Genomic DNA, 15,900 nt, shown 5'->3' on the forward strand with positions numbered 1-15,900 from the left:
CATTTGATTCAGAGCATTTTAATGCAGAAGCATGGCCTATTTGACTTTTCCTCCTTGATATTAGTTTGTTGGTTTTACAAACTGATCTTTTTTTTTAGGCTCGATACATACTTAGATTGTATAGCTAGTATTGTGATTAGTCATTACAGATCTAGTTGTAGTGTGTAATAGGTTGTAGTTCGTAGGTTTGCTTTTTCTTCATTTTTATGCTATTTAGGCATGCCTCTGCCTTGTAACATTCATTCAAGAGAAATAGATTGAATTCAATCCCTCAAACTCTTTCTCTCATCTCAGTCATTATTTCTTCATAGTATCAAAGCAGTGATCCTCATAGGACATGCTTATGTTCTTCATTCTCATAGTTTCATCTCCATCTTGTTATTTCCTTCATTATGGTCGGAGGCAACAGAGACAAAGAAGGTTATTCTTCATGTTGTTAACACCAACACCTCTACTCGTCTCCTATCCTCATTGCTCAATGAGTTCAACTACATTTCATGGTCAAATGCCACGATCCTTGCTATTGGTGGCATAAACAAGCTTGGATTCATCAATGGGAAGAACAAGATGTCTTCATCCTCCTCTCCAGATTTTGATGCTTGGCTACCTCAAGATCAGCTAATAAGGGCATGGATCATCAATTCCATGGAACCAAGGCTTCATCAGATTTTTCAGTACTATGATTCCGCTGCAAAGATGTGGACTGCAATCAAGGAATTCTATGGAGATCTCAACAACTTTGCACATTTTGATGTCTTCTGAGCTTCTTTCTCTTAACTCAGTCAGTGTTACTATTTAGAGAGAAGAAACCAGAAAAAAGGTTATGAATGTAGATGTAGCTATTGTTGAGACTCAAGTTACTGTGGGTAGAGCGTTTGCTAGTAGCAAGCCATATAGAGGCAAAAGGCTGGATTTGGAGTGCACTCATTGAAAAAAATTAGCTGTGCTGACATTGGTCATCTCAAAGAAACATGTCGGATTCTGATCCAGAGCTCAAGAACAAATTCAACGAGGAGAAATGCAAGAAACCAGTCTAAGGGCAAATCAAGCTAGCAGCAGCAACTCTGGCAACAACATTGATGGATTTTATTTCCAATCATATCAATTTTATCAATGAGTTTGCCACATTTATTCAACAGAGACAAGACAAGACTCAAGATGATAATGCTACTGCTATGCTTGGTCAATTTGCTGGTTTCCTTGCAGAGTAAAACCTTACTGGTCCTACAGATATACTAGGTATCATAAAAGCCATTTCAACAACATTAAGCCTTAGCAAAACACATGATTTGTGGATAGTAGATTTAGGTGCTTCTGATCACATGTCTAATGATGCATCTCACTTGCTTGATTTTCAATCCTTTCATAAACCTTCACATCTTTCTGTGGCAAATGGTCACAAAGTTCCAATTCTTAGCCAAGGAAAATTAAAACTCTACTATGCTCATACTCAATCCAACATCATGTTTGTTCATTCCTTCCCTTTCAAGCTTCTTTCTTTTGGTAAATTAACTCACAAACTAAACTGTCTGATTACTTTCTCTACCTGCAATGTTGTTTTACAAGATCAAGTCATAAAGAGCATGATTGGTGAAGGGTTCTTCCTCAATAATCTCTATTACATTTATGTTTCTCCAAGTATCACAAAGAGCCTTATTGCAGAAGCAAAATCTCATGTTTTTCATCAACAATTTACAATTGTGGCACATGCGCCTAGCTCACCCATCCACCAATGTTCTGTCTTTTTTGTTTCCTTGTCAATATAAAAGCCTTTTTAAATGTGAAACTTGTGACAAGTCAGGCTAAGTCTACCAGACTTTCTTTTCCTATCTCAATGTTTAGAGCTTTTCGTAGCTTTGAGTTAATTCATTCATATGTATGAGGGCTTGCTCGAATTGTATCTGTTGATGGTTATAAATATTATGTCACATTTATTGATGACTTCTCTAGTACCACTTTTGTTTACCATATGAAATCAAAAAGTGAAGTATCAAAGAGCTTTCAAGATTTTCATAACCTAGTGAAGAATCATTTTTCATCTAGCATTTGCACATTGAGATCAGACAATGGCACAAAATATACTTCAAAGATTATGCATAATTATCTCAGTGAGCATGATATTTTTCACCAAACAAGATGTGTAGGTACACCATAACAAAATGGTGTATCTGAATGAAAGATTCGTGATCTTCTTGAAAAAACCAGATCCATTATGCTGCAAGCAAATGTACCAAAAAGCTTTTGGTCTTATGCAATTCAATGTGCAGCTTATATAATCAACATATTACCAAGCAGTGTGTTGAATTTTAAATCACAATTTCATGTGCTGAAGGGAAGAGAAATTGATATTATCCATCTTCATGTGTTTGGTTGCATCTGTTATGTTCACATTCAGTCTAACCATATAGACAATTTTGATCCTAGAGCTGCAAAGTGTTTGTTTATGGGATATTCTTCTTCACATAAGGGCTACAAATGCTATGATCCGGTCAGTAAAAAGTTGTATGTTTCCAGGGATGTGCGATTTGAAGAAGCAAACTCCTTTTTTCATATACATGAAAATGATCTTCAGGGGGAGCTGCAAGATGAGTTGTTTGATGTCACTCCAGTTGTTGAAATTGATTCTTTTGTTTTAACAGTAACCATGATATGCCTGGTGCATAATTAATCAGGACACCCATGATCCTGCTATTAGAGAAGAAGAAGACATAAGAGATGATGTTGATGCAAATGAGGTCATAGATAATGATTAGACAGAACTACCAACTGCACCAAGAAGATATCCTAGTCGGACTAGAAAATCTAATATGTGACTGGAAGGTTTTGAGACATACAAGCCTAAGCATCCTCTCGACAACATTGCCACCTTAAATCAGGTTTCTCTGTCTCATAGTGCTTTTCTTAATAATTTGTGTGTTGCTACTGAACCAAAGAATTGTGAGGAAGCAAATCAGTCTCCCATTTGGAGAAAGGCTATGGTAAATGAATCAAAAGTTCTGCATGATAATCACACTTGGAGCATTGTTCATCTTCCAAAAGGACATAAAGTTGTTGGTGTAAGATGGATATATAAGACTAAATTCCATTCTGATGAAACTATAGAGTGACACAAAGCAAGATTGGTAGCTCGAGGGTTTACTCAAACATTTGGAGTAGACTATAGGGAGACATTTGCTCTGATTGCCAAGATGAACATAGTTTGTGTGCTTCTATCTGTTGCAGTGAATTATGGATGGAAGTTATTTCAAATAGAGGTTAAAAATGCATTTCTACATGGAGACTTGAAAGAAGATGTGTACATGCGTCTACCTGTAGGCCATGAACAAGAAAATGAAACCAGTATGGTTTGCCAGTTACACAAAGCCATATGGCTTGAAACAATCTCCAAGGACATGGTACTCAAAGTTGAGTTATGTTCTCTTTGCTTCAGGATTCAAAAGGAGTAATGGTGATTCATCCATGTTTGTTAGTACTAGAAAAATGGGAAGATTGGTGGTTTTGGTATGTGTTGATGATCTAATTATCATCGGTGATAGTGATACATAAATTCAAGCTTTGAAGACTTCTCTTCATTCAACTTTTGCAATTAAAGACTTAGGTCGATCAGTTGCGCTACTTCTTTGGCATTGAGATGGATCAAGCTCCTGATTACTTGTTTTTAAATAAGTGGAAGTACATATATGATTTTCTTGAAGAAGTTAGTATGCAAGACACAAAAACTGCACGCTCACCTCTTCCAAGCAATTTTGATCTTGGTACTGTAAGTGAGGTTCTTACTAATATTTCTTATTATCAAAGACTTGTACGCAAGTTGAACTATCTTACCATAACTCGTACGGATATTAGATATGTTGTTAGCATGGTTAGTCAGTTCATGCATGCTCCTCACTCATATCACCTTTAACTTGTAAAATGAATTCTTAGATATCTTAAATGTACTGCACCAAAGGTATTATCATGAAGAAGCATGAAAATTTCACATTTGAGGGATATATTGACTCATATTGGGCAGGAAATGTCATTGATCAAAAATAGAGGTGGCAAACGGGCCGGACCGATCTATTTTAAGCGGGCCAAAACTGTGTCCGTGTCGTGCTTGGGTTGACCAATTTATTTTTCGGGCTGGGCTTGGGCCGTCCAATTTGCTTAAATATTAAACCCGATCCGGCCCACGGCCCAAGCCCATGTTCAGTCGGGCTTGGGCCCGTGCCGAGACAAGAAGCGGGCCGACCCGGCCCATTAGCATTATAAGATACAATTAACATAAAAAAATTTGTGTAATTAGAATATTTTTTTATAGAACTATTTAGAATAGTAAAATAATAAAATACTACAACATATTTGATAATCTTATTTTTATAAAACGTTATATATGCCAAAACTATGATTTTTTATCATTACTTTGATGGTATTTGTGACATAATGTAATTAAAAAATGAAATAATCAAGAGATTTATATTTAAAAAGTCTAATATTTAATTATCATTATTATAATTGTTTTAATAATGTTATAAATAATATAAAATTATGTGTTTAATGGGCCGACCTATGAATTTATCGTGCTCGGACTGGCCCATGGGCTAAAATATCTAGGTCCAGTCAGGCCCATTATAATAACGGGCTCGGGCTAGGCCAGGTAGATTTTTGATGGGCCAGGCCTGTGCCGGGCTCGGGCTTTTCGGCCCACTTGCCACCTCTAATGAAAATTCAACTACTTGTTTTTGCACATTTGTCGGAGGTAATCTTGTAACTTGGAAAAGTAAAAAACAATTTGTTATTGCTTGTTCTATTGCTGAGGCTGAATATAGGGCAATAACATCCATTGCTTGTGAATTGATTTTGTTGAAGATATTGCTCAATGATCTTGGTATTGTGTGCTCTTCTCCAATTACCTTGCATTGTGATAATCAAGCAGCCATGCATATTGTTGCAAATCTAGTTTTTCATGAGAACAAAGCATATAGAGGTTAATTGTCATTTCATTTGCAATCAAGTTCAACAAAAGATCATATCTACTGCTTATGTTAAGTCAAGTGAACATCTAGTAGATATTTTTACAATAATCTTACATTCAACTCAGTTTGATCATCTTTTGTTCAAACTTAGTTCAAGGAGTTCCCTCGACCCCGCTTGAGGGGGAGTATTGGAGAATTTAATGTATAGCATATGTCTCTAGGTTGTTATGCAAGGGTCTGTAGGGTGTTATGCAGGGGTTCTGCAAGACTGTAGTGCCCCTGTAGCGTGGTTGTCTTTTTCCCCAATTGATGTCGTCCTCAGTTATACGGAAGGTGGTCTCATGCTCCTATGTGTGTCGCCTGCATTTGATTTAGAGCATTCAATGCAGAAGTATAGGTTGTTTGGCTTTTCCTCCTTGATATCAGTTTGTTACTTTCACAAACTGATATTTTTTCTTTTTTTTTATTCAGGCTCAATACATACTTAGATTGTATAACTAGTATTGTGATTAGTCTTTATAGATCTAATTGTAGTGTGTAATAGGTGTAGTTTGTAGGTTTGCTTTTTTCCTTCTTTTTCTAGGCATGCCTCTGCCTTGTAACATTCATTCAAGGGAAATAGATTGAATTCAATTCCTTAAACTCTTTCTCTCATCTCATTCATTTTTTCTTCAATAAAGAAGATAATTCGATTAACACCAGTACACCACAGTTAATAAAGGGCGATATCAACAATCACAACAATGTATAATCTAAATGAATCGATACAAAGAATCTCATCATTTTAGATCGAGTGAGGGATGAAATGGTAATCCTCCATGTCTTTTTTTTTTAATTTAAAGGAGAAAGAGATTAATAGAATTGGTGTGAAATTTCGAAGGAATGTGGGATAGAAGATCTTAGGTTTGGGTTTCGATCATTTGGACAATTCCAATGGAATCACCAAACCCCAAATCAAGACACAGTAACTACTAAGCACCAAAATAGACTTGAGTATATGGGAGGTAATCAAGAAAGACCTTACTGGAAAAATTATGTCAATTTGATGGTTGAACCTTCCAATTTGCCCAAATTGTCTTAACTTTTTTGTTCTTTGTTCACCAATAATTTATTGTAGGGATGAACATCTGGATCCAGATCCAAGTTTATTGTAATAGGCTATCGTACTTTTTTTCTTGAATTGGAAAATGGGTTGAGAACTTGAGATTAAGGAATATAGGTAAGGTGTTTTAACTAGATTATTGCTTTGCTATGACGTGTTTTAAAAATGTCAGTTGTTGATTTTTTATTTGCTCGGAGGATCACTAGACATTGTCACATGGTTCTTTTGTAGTACTGAAATGTCTCAAAAAAGTGAGTGAGAAGTTATAGAGAGATTTTAGAAAAAATAAATTAGAATTTGTTTTTACATTATATTGTTTATTACTACATTATCATTTGTTTATTAAAATCTATTTTGATATATTCTATGGTGTAAGAGTGTTCATATACTTTCACACACTTTTGGTTGACAAAACTACTTTGGGTAATAATAGTATAGATATATCTCACCTCTTTAACCTAAAAAAATGTTTTCGGTTTTTATATAATTTTTCACTACTTTCTTCCTAGATAAGCAGCTTCATAGCCTTTCTTTAAAAAAAAAGCAGCTTCATAGCCTCATTGTAGTGGATGACTTTCATGGCAGTACGTTGAGGTTGACCCCTCAGGGCGGTCATCGTAACTCCTCGAGTTCTTGAGTCCATTTTAGTATTGAGCCCATTTGTGTTGAAAAAATGTAAGAAAAAAACATTTATAAAAAAAATCACACAAAAAGAAGTAGGAAAAAGAAATAATAATAAGTTGTTGAGGATGGGAATCGAACTTGGGTGGCATAAATATGTGACATATTTGTTAACCAAGCCTACTAAGAAATCCATAAAGATAAAGTGGGCATGGTAAAAAATTTATCGGAACATTTTTAGCTGGACTTAGTCCACCCACCACTCAATGTACGTCTGCCCCTGAGTTCAATGTACGTCTGCCGTCAGAGTTGTGCTTTATGATGCGGAGGAGAAGTAACTCACAAGCCAGGTTGTTAAACTTGGCTGGATGATCTCAAAGATTTAGCTTATGATGTTGAAGACATCTTGGATAAGTTCTCCATTGAGGTTTTACAACGCAAAGTCAGGGAGCTGCATGGAGCTACTACCATGACTAAGGTATGGAGTTTAATCCCCATGGGCGGATCCAGCCCAGGTGAATTTGAAGCCCAGGAAACAAAAATAAACTTCTATATTAAAAAAAGAGTAGGAAGTGAAACAGAGAGCACTGAACCATTTCTTAGTTTCTCACTTCTCTATTTTTCACTCTTTCTTCTCATCTTCTTGTCTACTATGCATCTTCTTCTTGTCTTCTTTAGTTGAAGCTCGTCTGCCGTCACCACTCCGGCCACTCGCCATTACCAGTTCGCCACTCCCCGTTCCGCTACGTCATTGAAGCTCTCATCTACAGGTTTAGCTCTAAGTTTTTTCTTTAAAAATTAAATCAAATTATGGATTATGGAATGATTGGAATATGAAATTGGTGGGTAGGTTAGAGAATTGGAGGTTATACATACTGAGTATATGAGTTTGTTAGTTAAACTATCGATTTGGAATGAGTGGAAATTTGGAATCTGAAGAATCATATATGTATTCGTCTGTGTTGAAATCTCATACATTAGGATTAAGAGTACAACAAAAGTGTCATCTCAAGTTTTGGATAAGAAGAATGTTGTAGATTAATAGATATATAGTGTACTCTTTGTAACCGAATAGTAAAACTAAGAGGAAATTTTATAGGGAAGATCAATATGTTAACTTCGACTATTATAGTGTTAGTGGATCTATCATTCTATCTCTGATGGAATGATTCTTAAAGGCATGGTTTATGACTGTGGAGACTAGTGCGGATTATATGTCATGGTTTTCGATTGCGCTTGCTATGCCATATTGTGGAATTTGTAGAAAGAATGATTCATGAAGTTGCATGGTAGTTTAGAGGGGATATCATGCTCCATATTTTAGTTTCACTGCTTTTATTAGGGACCTTAGCAATCTCAATATGTCAATTCATTTTGGATTGCCATGATTTCAGATACCAAATAACAGCTAACATGCAATGAAGAACGTTTATTGCTTTGAATCCTTCATTATTTTTAAGCACTCTTGTATTACTTGTGATAACATTTAGGTGATTGTTTTAGGACACTGCTCATTGTGGTGTAAATTATGTTTGTAATTGTGTTCGTCTTTTCACTATATGTACGTATTTCACTAGTTGTTTATGTAATACTATGAAAGGTATTTGGAGGTATGCATCTTATGTTAGTTTTGGTACAATATTTTTTTTTTGTGTGATTCTTAAACAAGATAACGATGGCAGAAAATTGTTAATTTTCTAGAATATCTAACATTTAAACCTTCCTAAATCAAATTAGTCGTATATTAGAGACTGTTGAATGATAAATGTTTCTATCTGTCTAGATTAGCCCTTGTGACATTTCTGGATCGCTCACTGTGTATCTGTTTGATGACTTCTATGTTGTAAGAGTGACAAAGGCAATTCTGGAATCAATTACATCGGAGCATTGCAAGTTGAAGGACCAAAATCTGCGGTTCTTTAAATTCATTCACTGTAGGTTCTCTTACTTGCTCTAGTAGCTGGAAAACGCCAACCGAGAGGCGCCAACGGCGGGCTCAGGAATCGACTGGTTCCGAGCGGACTCGGGGAGCTGCTGCTTGGATTATCGTAGAGTAAGAGGAGCGTTAGTAAATGAAAGGTCGGCTGTTTCACTCTCAGCGAGTCGGGATACATTTGCGATCATCACATCAGGAACGATTTGTTTCGAGAACTAGTGCAATAAAAAAAGAAAAACAATCCACTTGCCTGGTTGGTTTAATTGATAGCTACTCTTTGGAATTGGGAGTCCTTTGGATTGCTCTTATCGGAAGGGGACATGATCAATAGAACCTGGCTGGATCCGGGCGTGCCCATTCCTAACCAGTTTCGTGAGTGAAGTCCAGGATAATCTCCGTAAGGACTAAGGAGTTGAAAAAGGGTCTTGGATGATGTTTGGAATACATGTGACTATGATATGTGGACCGAATTGCAATCCCCCTTCGGTGTTGGAGCCTTAGGAAGTAAGATACTGGTGACAACGTGCCATGAATCAGTTGCAAGAATGATGGGAGCCATACAAGTTCATAATCTGAAATGCATATATGGTGATGATTGTTGGCAGGTATTTGAACATTAACAACAGCAGACCACAGAATTTTGAATCACTCCGCGACAAGATTCTTGCGAAATGCAATGGATTGCCTTTGGCTGCAAGGACGCTTGGTGGGCTTTTACGATGCAAAGGAGTTGGTGAATGGGAAGAAATATTGGACAACAAATTATGGAGTCTGTCAGATAAGAGTGGTATTCTCCCAGTATTGAAACTGAGCTATCACTCTCTCCCTTCACTCCTAAAAAGATGCTTTGCTTATTGCTCAATACTTCCGAATGACTTTGAATTCAGTGAGAAGCAGTTGATCGAGGGTTTGATACAGCATCCAGAACAAACTAGACAAATGGAAGATTTGGGCAGTCAGTATTTTCAGGAGCTAGTATCTAGATCATTGTTCCACAAATCGAACAAGGCCACTTCTCAGTATGTTATGCATGACCTCATTAGTGAATTTGGCAAGGTGAGCTGCAGGAGAAGTTTGTTTCAGACTGGAGGACAATGTGGATGATAGCATGCAGCATCTTAGATGTTCTCCAAAAGCTCGACATTCTTCTTATATTTCCGGTGAATTTGATGGGATCAAAAAGTTTGAAGCCTTCTCTGAAGCCAAACGTTTGCGTACGTTCCTGCCATTTACACGTTCAGAAAATCCACAGAATGACTTGACCAGTAAGGTTACACTTGATTTAGTGCCAGAACTGCAATACTTGAGAGTCCCATCTTTCAACAGCTACCAGATAAACCAGCTACCATATTCAGTATCTACAGTACCTCGATGTTTCTCACACACCAATAACAAGCTTACCGGAATCAACAAGCACACTCTGATACCATGTTAAACAGCGACAAGCGTGGTCCGTTGACCAACTGTACTGATATTGTCCAAACTTAGCAATCTCACAGGTGTTGGGTTTTAATCAAAAAAGGCCTCGGTACAATTGGTTATTATCCACCCACTTATAAGCTTTATTTTCTTTGTCACTTCTTAGATGTGAGATCTCTCCTCTCCAACACGCCCCCCTCACGTGCAACCTAATTTTTAGGTCTGCACGTGACAGATTAACATCTCACATATTGGGATAAAAGAAACTAAGGTTCAGTAACCAACGACACTTAGTGGTCATCCAATCGAAAATCCTCCGATGGCATGACAAAGTGGCACCCAACTCGGGCTCATGAAAGATTGGAGGCGCGACTGAAGAGGGACCCGCTCTGATACCATGTTAAACAGCGACAAGCGTGGCCCGTGGACCAACTGTACCGATATTGTCCAAACTTAGCCACCTCACAGGTGTTGGGTTTTAATCACAAAAGGCCTCGGTACAATTGGTTATTATCCACCCACTTATAAGCTTTATTTTCTTTGTCAATTCTTAGATGTGAGATCTCTCCTCTTCAACATATAACTTACAGGTCTTAGTACTTGAAAGTTGTTCTCGTTTGGAGGCACTTCCCACAATTATGAGGAATCTCATCAATTTGCGCCATCTCAACAATTCAAGTGCATATTCGTTGAAAGGAATGCCTATGCAACTAGGCCGGTTAACTAACCTGCAAACACTAGCTGATTTTGTTGTGGGTAAGGGTAGTGACTCGGGGATAAGAGAGATAGGTCCTCTACTGCACCTCCGGGGTACATTACACCTCTCAAAGCTAGAGAATGTGACTGATGTAGAAGATGCAAGGAGAGCCGACTTAATTAGCAAAAAAGGGCTTGATGTCTTGCTACTACAGTGGCATGAGTTGAGCGGCACAGGAGAAAGAGAAGCAGATGTACGTTCTTGACATGTTTTACAACCTCATAGAAAGCTTTTAAAGAACTCACCATACGGCGATACAATGGTGAACAACTTTCTGCTTGGGTGGGAAGTCCTTCATTCACTAGCATGGTACCTGTAAACTTGGAAGATTGTAGTAAATGCAGATTCTTGCCACCACTTGGACAGTTACCTGCTCTCTTAGGGCTTTTTATAAAAGGAATGACTCCAGTCGAAATCGAGGGTTCTGACTTCTATGGAGAGGGTAGCCTCGCGTTTCCACTATTAGAGCACCTTTCATTTCAGAATATGCAAGGGTGGAAGGAGTGGATTTCTTTTGGACAACATCAGGGAGCTATAAATTTTCCTTGCCTGAAAAAGCTTTCCATCTATGCATGTCCCAAACTGGAGGGTATGGTGCCAGAGAACCTTGATTCATTAGAAGAGTTTGTGGTTCGTGAATGTGACCAACTGGTGGTTTCAATTGCTAACTACAAAGAACTTTCCGTATTATGCATCCGCTATTGCAAAGGGGTTGCATACAGAAGTGTGGCTGATTTTCAGTTGTTAGATTTGGAGATAACTGGCTGTGGGAAGCTGACATGTTCATTGCAGAGCGAAAATGGAAATTTGAAAAACTTTATGCCGCTTCGTCATTTGACTATTGATGGTAACTCAGATCTTCTTCAACTGCATCACCTCAGCTTACTACAAGAGCTTCACATTGATAAGTGGCCAAGCCTAGAGTCTTTTTCATTGTCTAGTTTGCCACCGTCTCTTAAAGATATAAAGATTCGAGGCTGCGATTCTCTTACTTGTTTTGCAAGATATCAGATACCACCAAGTCTAAGAAGAATAGAGATAAATAGATGCCAAAATATGAAATCATTGGGGGAGGATGAAGAGGTGATAGGGGATTCTTCATCGTCTTATCCTTGTTTAATTCGGGATGAGGAGTCCTGTCTCGAGTATTTGAGCATATGGAACTGCCCATCTTTGATATCTCTATCATCCAAAGTCAAGCTACCCAGGGCGCATAGGCATTCCTTTGATATCAAACATTTCTCTGGAGCACATCCACATCTGGTATTGCTCAAATCTTCAATCTTTACCAGAAGGCCTTTACCACCTCCCCAATCTTCAGAAGTTGAGTATATACGGTTGTAGAAGTCTGGTTTCCTTCCAAACAGGAGGCTTCCCAAGAAGTCCTTCCAACTTGAGAGAGATTGAGATCACCAGTTGTGAGAATTTGGAGGCTTTCCCCAAAGGCATGCATAATCTCAACTCTCTTGAGACCTTAAGGATCCCCTTTATTGAGGGTTTCACTTCCTTTCTAGAAGAAGGGTTTCCTCCTAACCTTCAATTCCTTAAGATTCTGAATGTCAAGAGTTGGGAACCACGCTTCCAATGCGGTTTGCAGAGACTGACATCTCTTAGAGAATTGTGGATCAGTGGTGAAGATCCAGAACTGGTTTCCTTTCCACCCAAGAAGGAGATGGTGCTCCCAACATCTCTCATTAAGCTCATAATCGAAGACTTCCCAAATCTCATGTATCTACCCAGCAAGGGGTTTCAGTTCCTCACATCTCTTAAATCTCTTTATACTGGAGTTGCCCCAAGTTACTGTCCATTCCGGATGAGGTCACTGACACAATTTAGTATCCGTCACTGTCCACTGCTAGAAGTGAGATGCAAACCAGGTAGAGTCAGTATTGGCACTCCATTGCCCACATTCCTTACATATGATTGGGAGATAAGAGAATTCATGCTGCTTAATCACAAGTGATACAACAGAAAACAGTAGGTAATTCTACTTCGCTAAAAACAGCAAGAAAAAGATTATGATACACAAGAAAATTTGTTACTTGAGCTATTATACATTAGTACCTGATAGATACTATATCTTCTCCATTTTCAGAATGTTCTCAGAGATTGGTGCAGTTCAGGTACATTCGCTGGACAAATTCTATGTACGAATTGAGATAGCTGTTCCACCAGGGTAAATCCATTTTCAAATGACAGTGAATCTGATATATTAATCTATTTTTGATGAATGCAGAAAGACCTTTTAGTCTTTTACAGTCGTGTGTTCTACAAAACAAGCCAGGATTCAGGACAGTGAGTTGGGACTCGCAATCCCAAAAACAAAAGAAAAGTAGCAAGTGAGGATAATTTTTTTCCCATCTGTCATTGCAGTTTGCATTCATTTTTGCTACGAAAACATGGTGTCTCAAGTCTTAACCGTGTCAAATGATCTGATACAGTTGTGGTATGAAAATGTTCTGAATTTCTGAATCATTTTCATTGTTGACACTTGAAGGAATGAAGAAGCATGGAGATCGGAAGTTAGGAAAATTGTCTGTGTTCAGACTTCAGATCGTGGAACTGTTGTGGATAGTTGCTGTTCAAGATGATGATCGACTCAGAAGATGCTGGCGTCTCCATCGTGCACGAATTACTATCTAGAACTTGGAAGCTAATCACTCAAGAAGTAGGCCCTCTGCATAATAACATTTGACATTATTGATTCTACCTCCACAAGCTTTCAGAGCTATAGGACGGGATTTTTGGGAATATCAACTGCTATCATTCAATTGCCGCTAGTTCATAGAATACAATTTGCTTTCATAGACTCTTGGATTTATAATTATCATCTTGGTAAACCAGGGGATTATCCAAGTAAAATATTGAAATTGAAATTCCAGTAGCCAAAACTCCAAAAGCATAATGACAATATGCAATGTCAATCTCCATAGGATTTATAGGTTCACAATAGTCACGAAAACAATGTCATGCAAAAATCAAGTCAACTTGTAAGCAAATTGGAGCAGAACTCCAGCAGACAAACCCACAATACACAAGACAGAAACGCCACGAGCCCGAACGAAGAAGACATTCACATTCTTAGCAACCTGAAGAGCAAGAGTCAAAATCTGCAGCCTACCTTGCTCCTCCATCTTCTTAAAGAAGTAGATTGGCTTCAGACACTGCCTCAACATGAATGCCAACGAAAACGGAAACCCGAATGCCAAGAAGCTCTGAATGGATACTTCGGGTATTGGTGAATCTCGAGTCATGTATGAAATGTAAGCTCCAAGGGCCAGTTGAACCAAACCCACAACAGCCACAGTCCTGCTCAGACTGTACATGTTCTTGGCCATTACTTCAACAACTGTTCTGGTCTCATTGCCCAGATCAGAGAGGTCTCGCTCCACTGTGGGTCCTTCGATTTCTTGGTGCTTGAAATTAGGGTTTTGACTTGGGTACTCACTTGGGTTTTGGGGTTTCTCACTTGGGTTTTGGGGCTTTTCAGGTTCTGATGAACCCGAGGTTGAGAGAAACCTGGGTCTACTAGCAGAAAGCCATTTGAATCTGGGAGTAGTGTTCAACTGGGTTAAACCAAGATTGAAATTGTAGGGTTTTGGATCAAAAACCCTTTGGTGGATGGAGGAAGACAAAGATGGATCAAAGGCCAAGCCTTTGGTGGGATTTTCATTGAAGGGTTTCGAATTAGGTGCTTTGGATTCTTTGAGAATGGAATTGGGGTTTGAGGGGCTTTGTGAGAAGGTGGAATTGGACAAGTGAGTCAAGGGTTTAGGGTTTTGGAGGTTTTGGGTGATGAAACTGGAGGAGAATGATGAACAAGAATAAGAGGGTCTTACAAGTTTGGAGCTGAATCTGCGTGAGATCAAGGCGGCAGCCATTTTTGAAGAACCAAATTCTGAGAGAGAGAGAAGTAACTTTATGATTGATAATTTGAGACGCAGGGAATGAGAGAGTTGTTAATAATTGGAGTCTATGTATATGAAATAAACAGACCGGCCCAAATTTGAATTAGCCCACAAGTCCACAAGGACCAATCAGCTATATCACCTATATGTGAATAATGTGATGCTGCAAACTGCAAAGAGGGTAGCTTTGGGTTGGCTTCTGAACCACCATTGAACCAGTCAACCAGGTATGGCAGCCTCTTTCTCTTTCATTTCATACATGCTTCTTTTTCGTGATTCTTACATTCATGAAATGTATGGTTTATTATTTTCAGCTTCTGGGTTTTCCTGTTTGGATCATTTACAATGTTGTTGTATCATTTAGGGTTCATGGTCTCAGTTCTACCCTCATCAAATAATATTGTTTTGTAGTTTTGTACTATGTTGTTGTGAATGGTGGTTGGGAACTTGGGTTATTACTCGTCTGCTAGATGAGTTCTTTTAAATAGTTGAATGATGTTCAAGGACTGCCAAAAATATTGTAAAACATCCTTTCAGTTCTGATTAGATAGTAACAAATTGACAGATACTCAAATGACGCCTTGTGTCTTTCGGCCGCAACTAAGTATAGAACACTACACCAATCAACTTGATACTGCAGAGACGAGGGACGAATTCTGTTCCAATCTCGCACTCGCAAATCCATTGTTTTGCCACTCTTTTATCAATAAAACTCTTACTTTCTCGCCAATTTCCGGAACCCATGGATAATTGATATGCTCGTCAGCTAGCTTTTGTTATGTTCTAGTCTAAACACTGAGGAGTGTCTTGTGAACAACTTACCAAAAGACTAGGGGTCAGGAAATTGTGATTGATGATTTGTATCTCTAATCAACATCTAACACTACTCCTTGTTGGTTTTCAGTGGTGATAAAAATAAGGATGCAAATAGAACACATTTCAGAGCCCATGCCTAGTTATTTATGGGGATTCTGCGGATTATGTGATGGGATGGTGTAATGGTGTATATATGAAGTATTTCAAAAGTCATTTGAGAGCTTATATCATAATATGACAGTTTGTGCTGATCTTTCTTCTGAAGTAACATTGGAAAAAGTTGTATGCATTGTGTTCAGTATTTCTATGGATGACAACTGCAAAACTACTAAGACGTGATGTTAGAATTCGTAATTTTCTTTCTGGAGGAAGATTAGTCCATTTCA

The 15,900-nt window shown here is 38.2% G+C and overlaps 2 protein-coding genes across 2 annotated transcripts; one reads left to right on the plus strand and one right to left on the minus strand.

Moving 5' to 3' along the window:
• Positions 1 to 11,096: 11,096 nt before the first annotated feature.
• On the plus strand, positions 11,097 to 12,134 carry LOC126802616 (putative disease resistance RPP13-like protein 1). The gene has a single exon (XM_050530266.1). It carries the CDS (start codon positions 11,097 to 11,099, stop codon positions 12,132 to 12,134), a length of 1,038 nt encoding a protein of 345 aa, XP_050386223.1.
• Positions 12,135 to 13,703: 1,569 nt separating this feature from the next.
• Positions 13,704 to 14,735, minus strand: LOC126802462 (uncharacterized). The gene has a single exon (XM_050530098.1). It carries the CDS (start codon positions 14,669 to 14,671, stop codon positions 13,769 to 13,771), a length of 903 nt encoding a protein of 300 aa, XP_050386055.1. The 5' UTR covers positions 14,672 to 14,735; the 3' UTR covers positions 13,704 to 13,768.
• Positions 14,736 to 15,900: the final 1,165 nt, after the last annotated feature.

The sequence above is a fragment of the Argentina anserina genome, chromosome 7 (genome assembly GCF_933775445.1).
Source record: "Argentina anserina chromosome 7, drPotAnse1.1, whole genome shotgun sequence".
Lineage (NCBI taxonomy): Eukaryota > Viridiplantae > Streptophyta > Magnoliopsida > Rosales > Rosaceae > Argentina > Argentina anserina.

What these genes read in the sequence shown, in the direction of transcription:
- LOC126802616 (XM_050530266.1), top strand. Translation starts at nt 11,097, where the DNA reads ATGGTACCTGTAAACTTGGAAGATTGTAGTAAATGCAGATTCTTGCCA.
- LOC126802462 (XM_050530098.1), bottom strand. Translation starts at nt 14,671, where the DNA reads ATGGCTGCCGCCTTGATCTCACGCAGATTCAGCTCCAAACTTGTAAGA.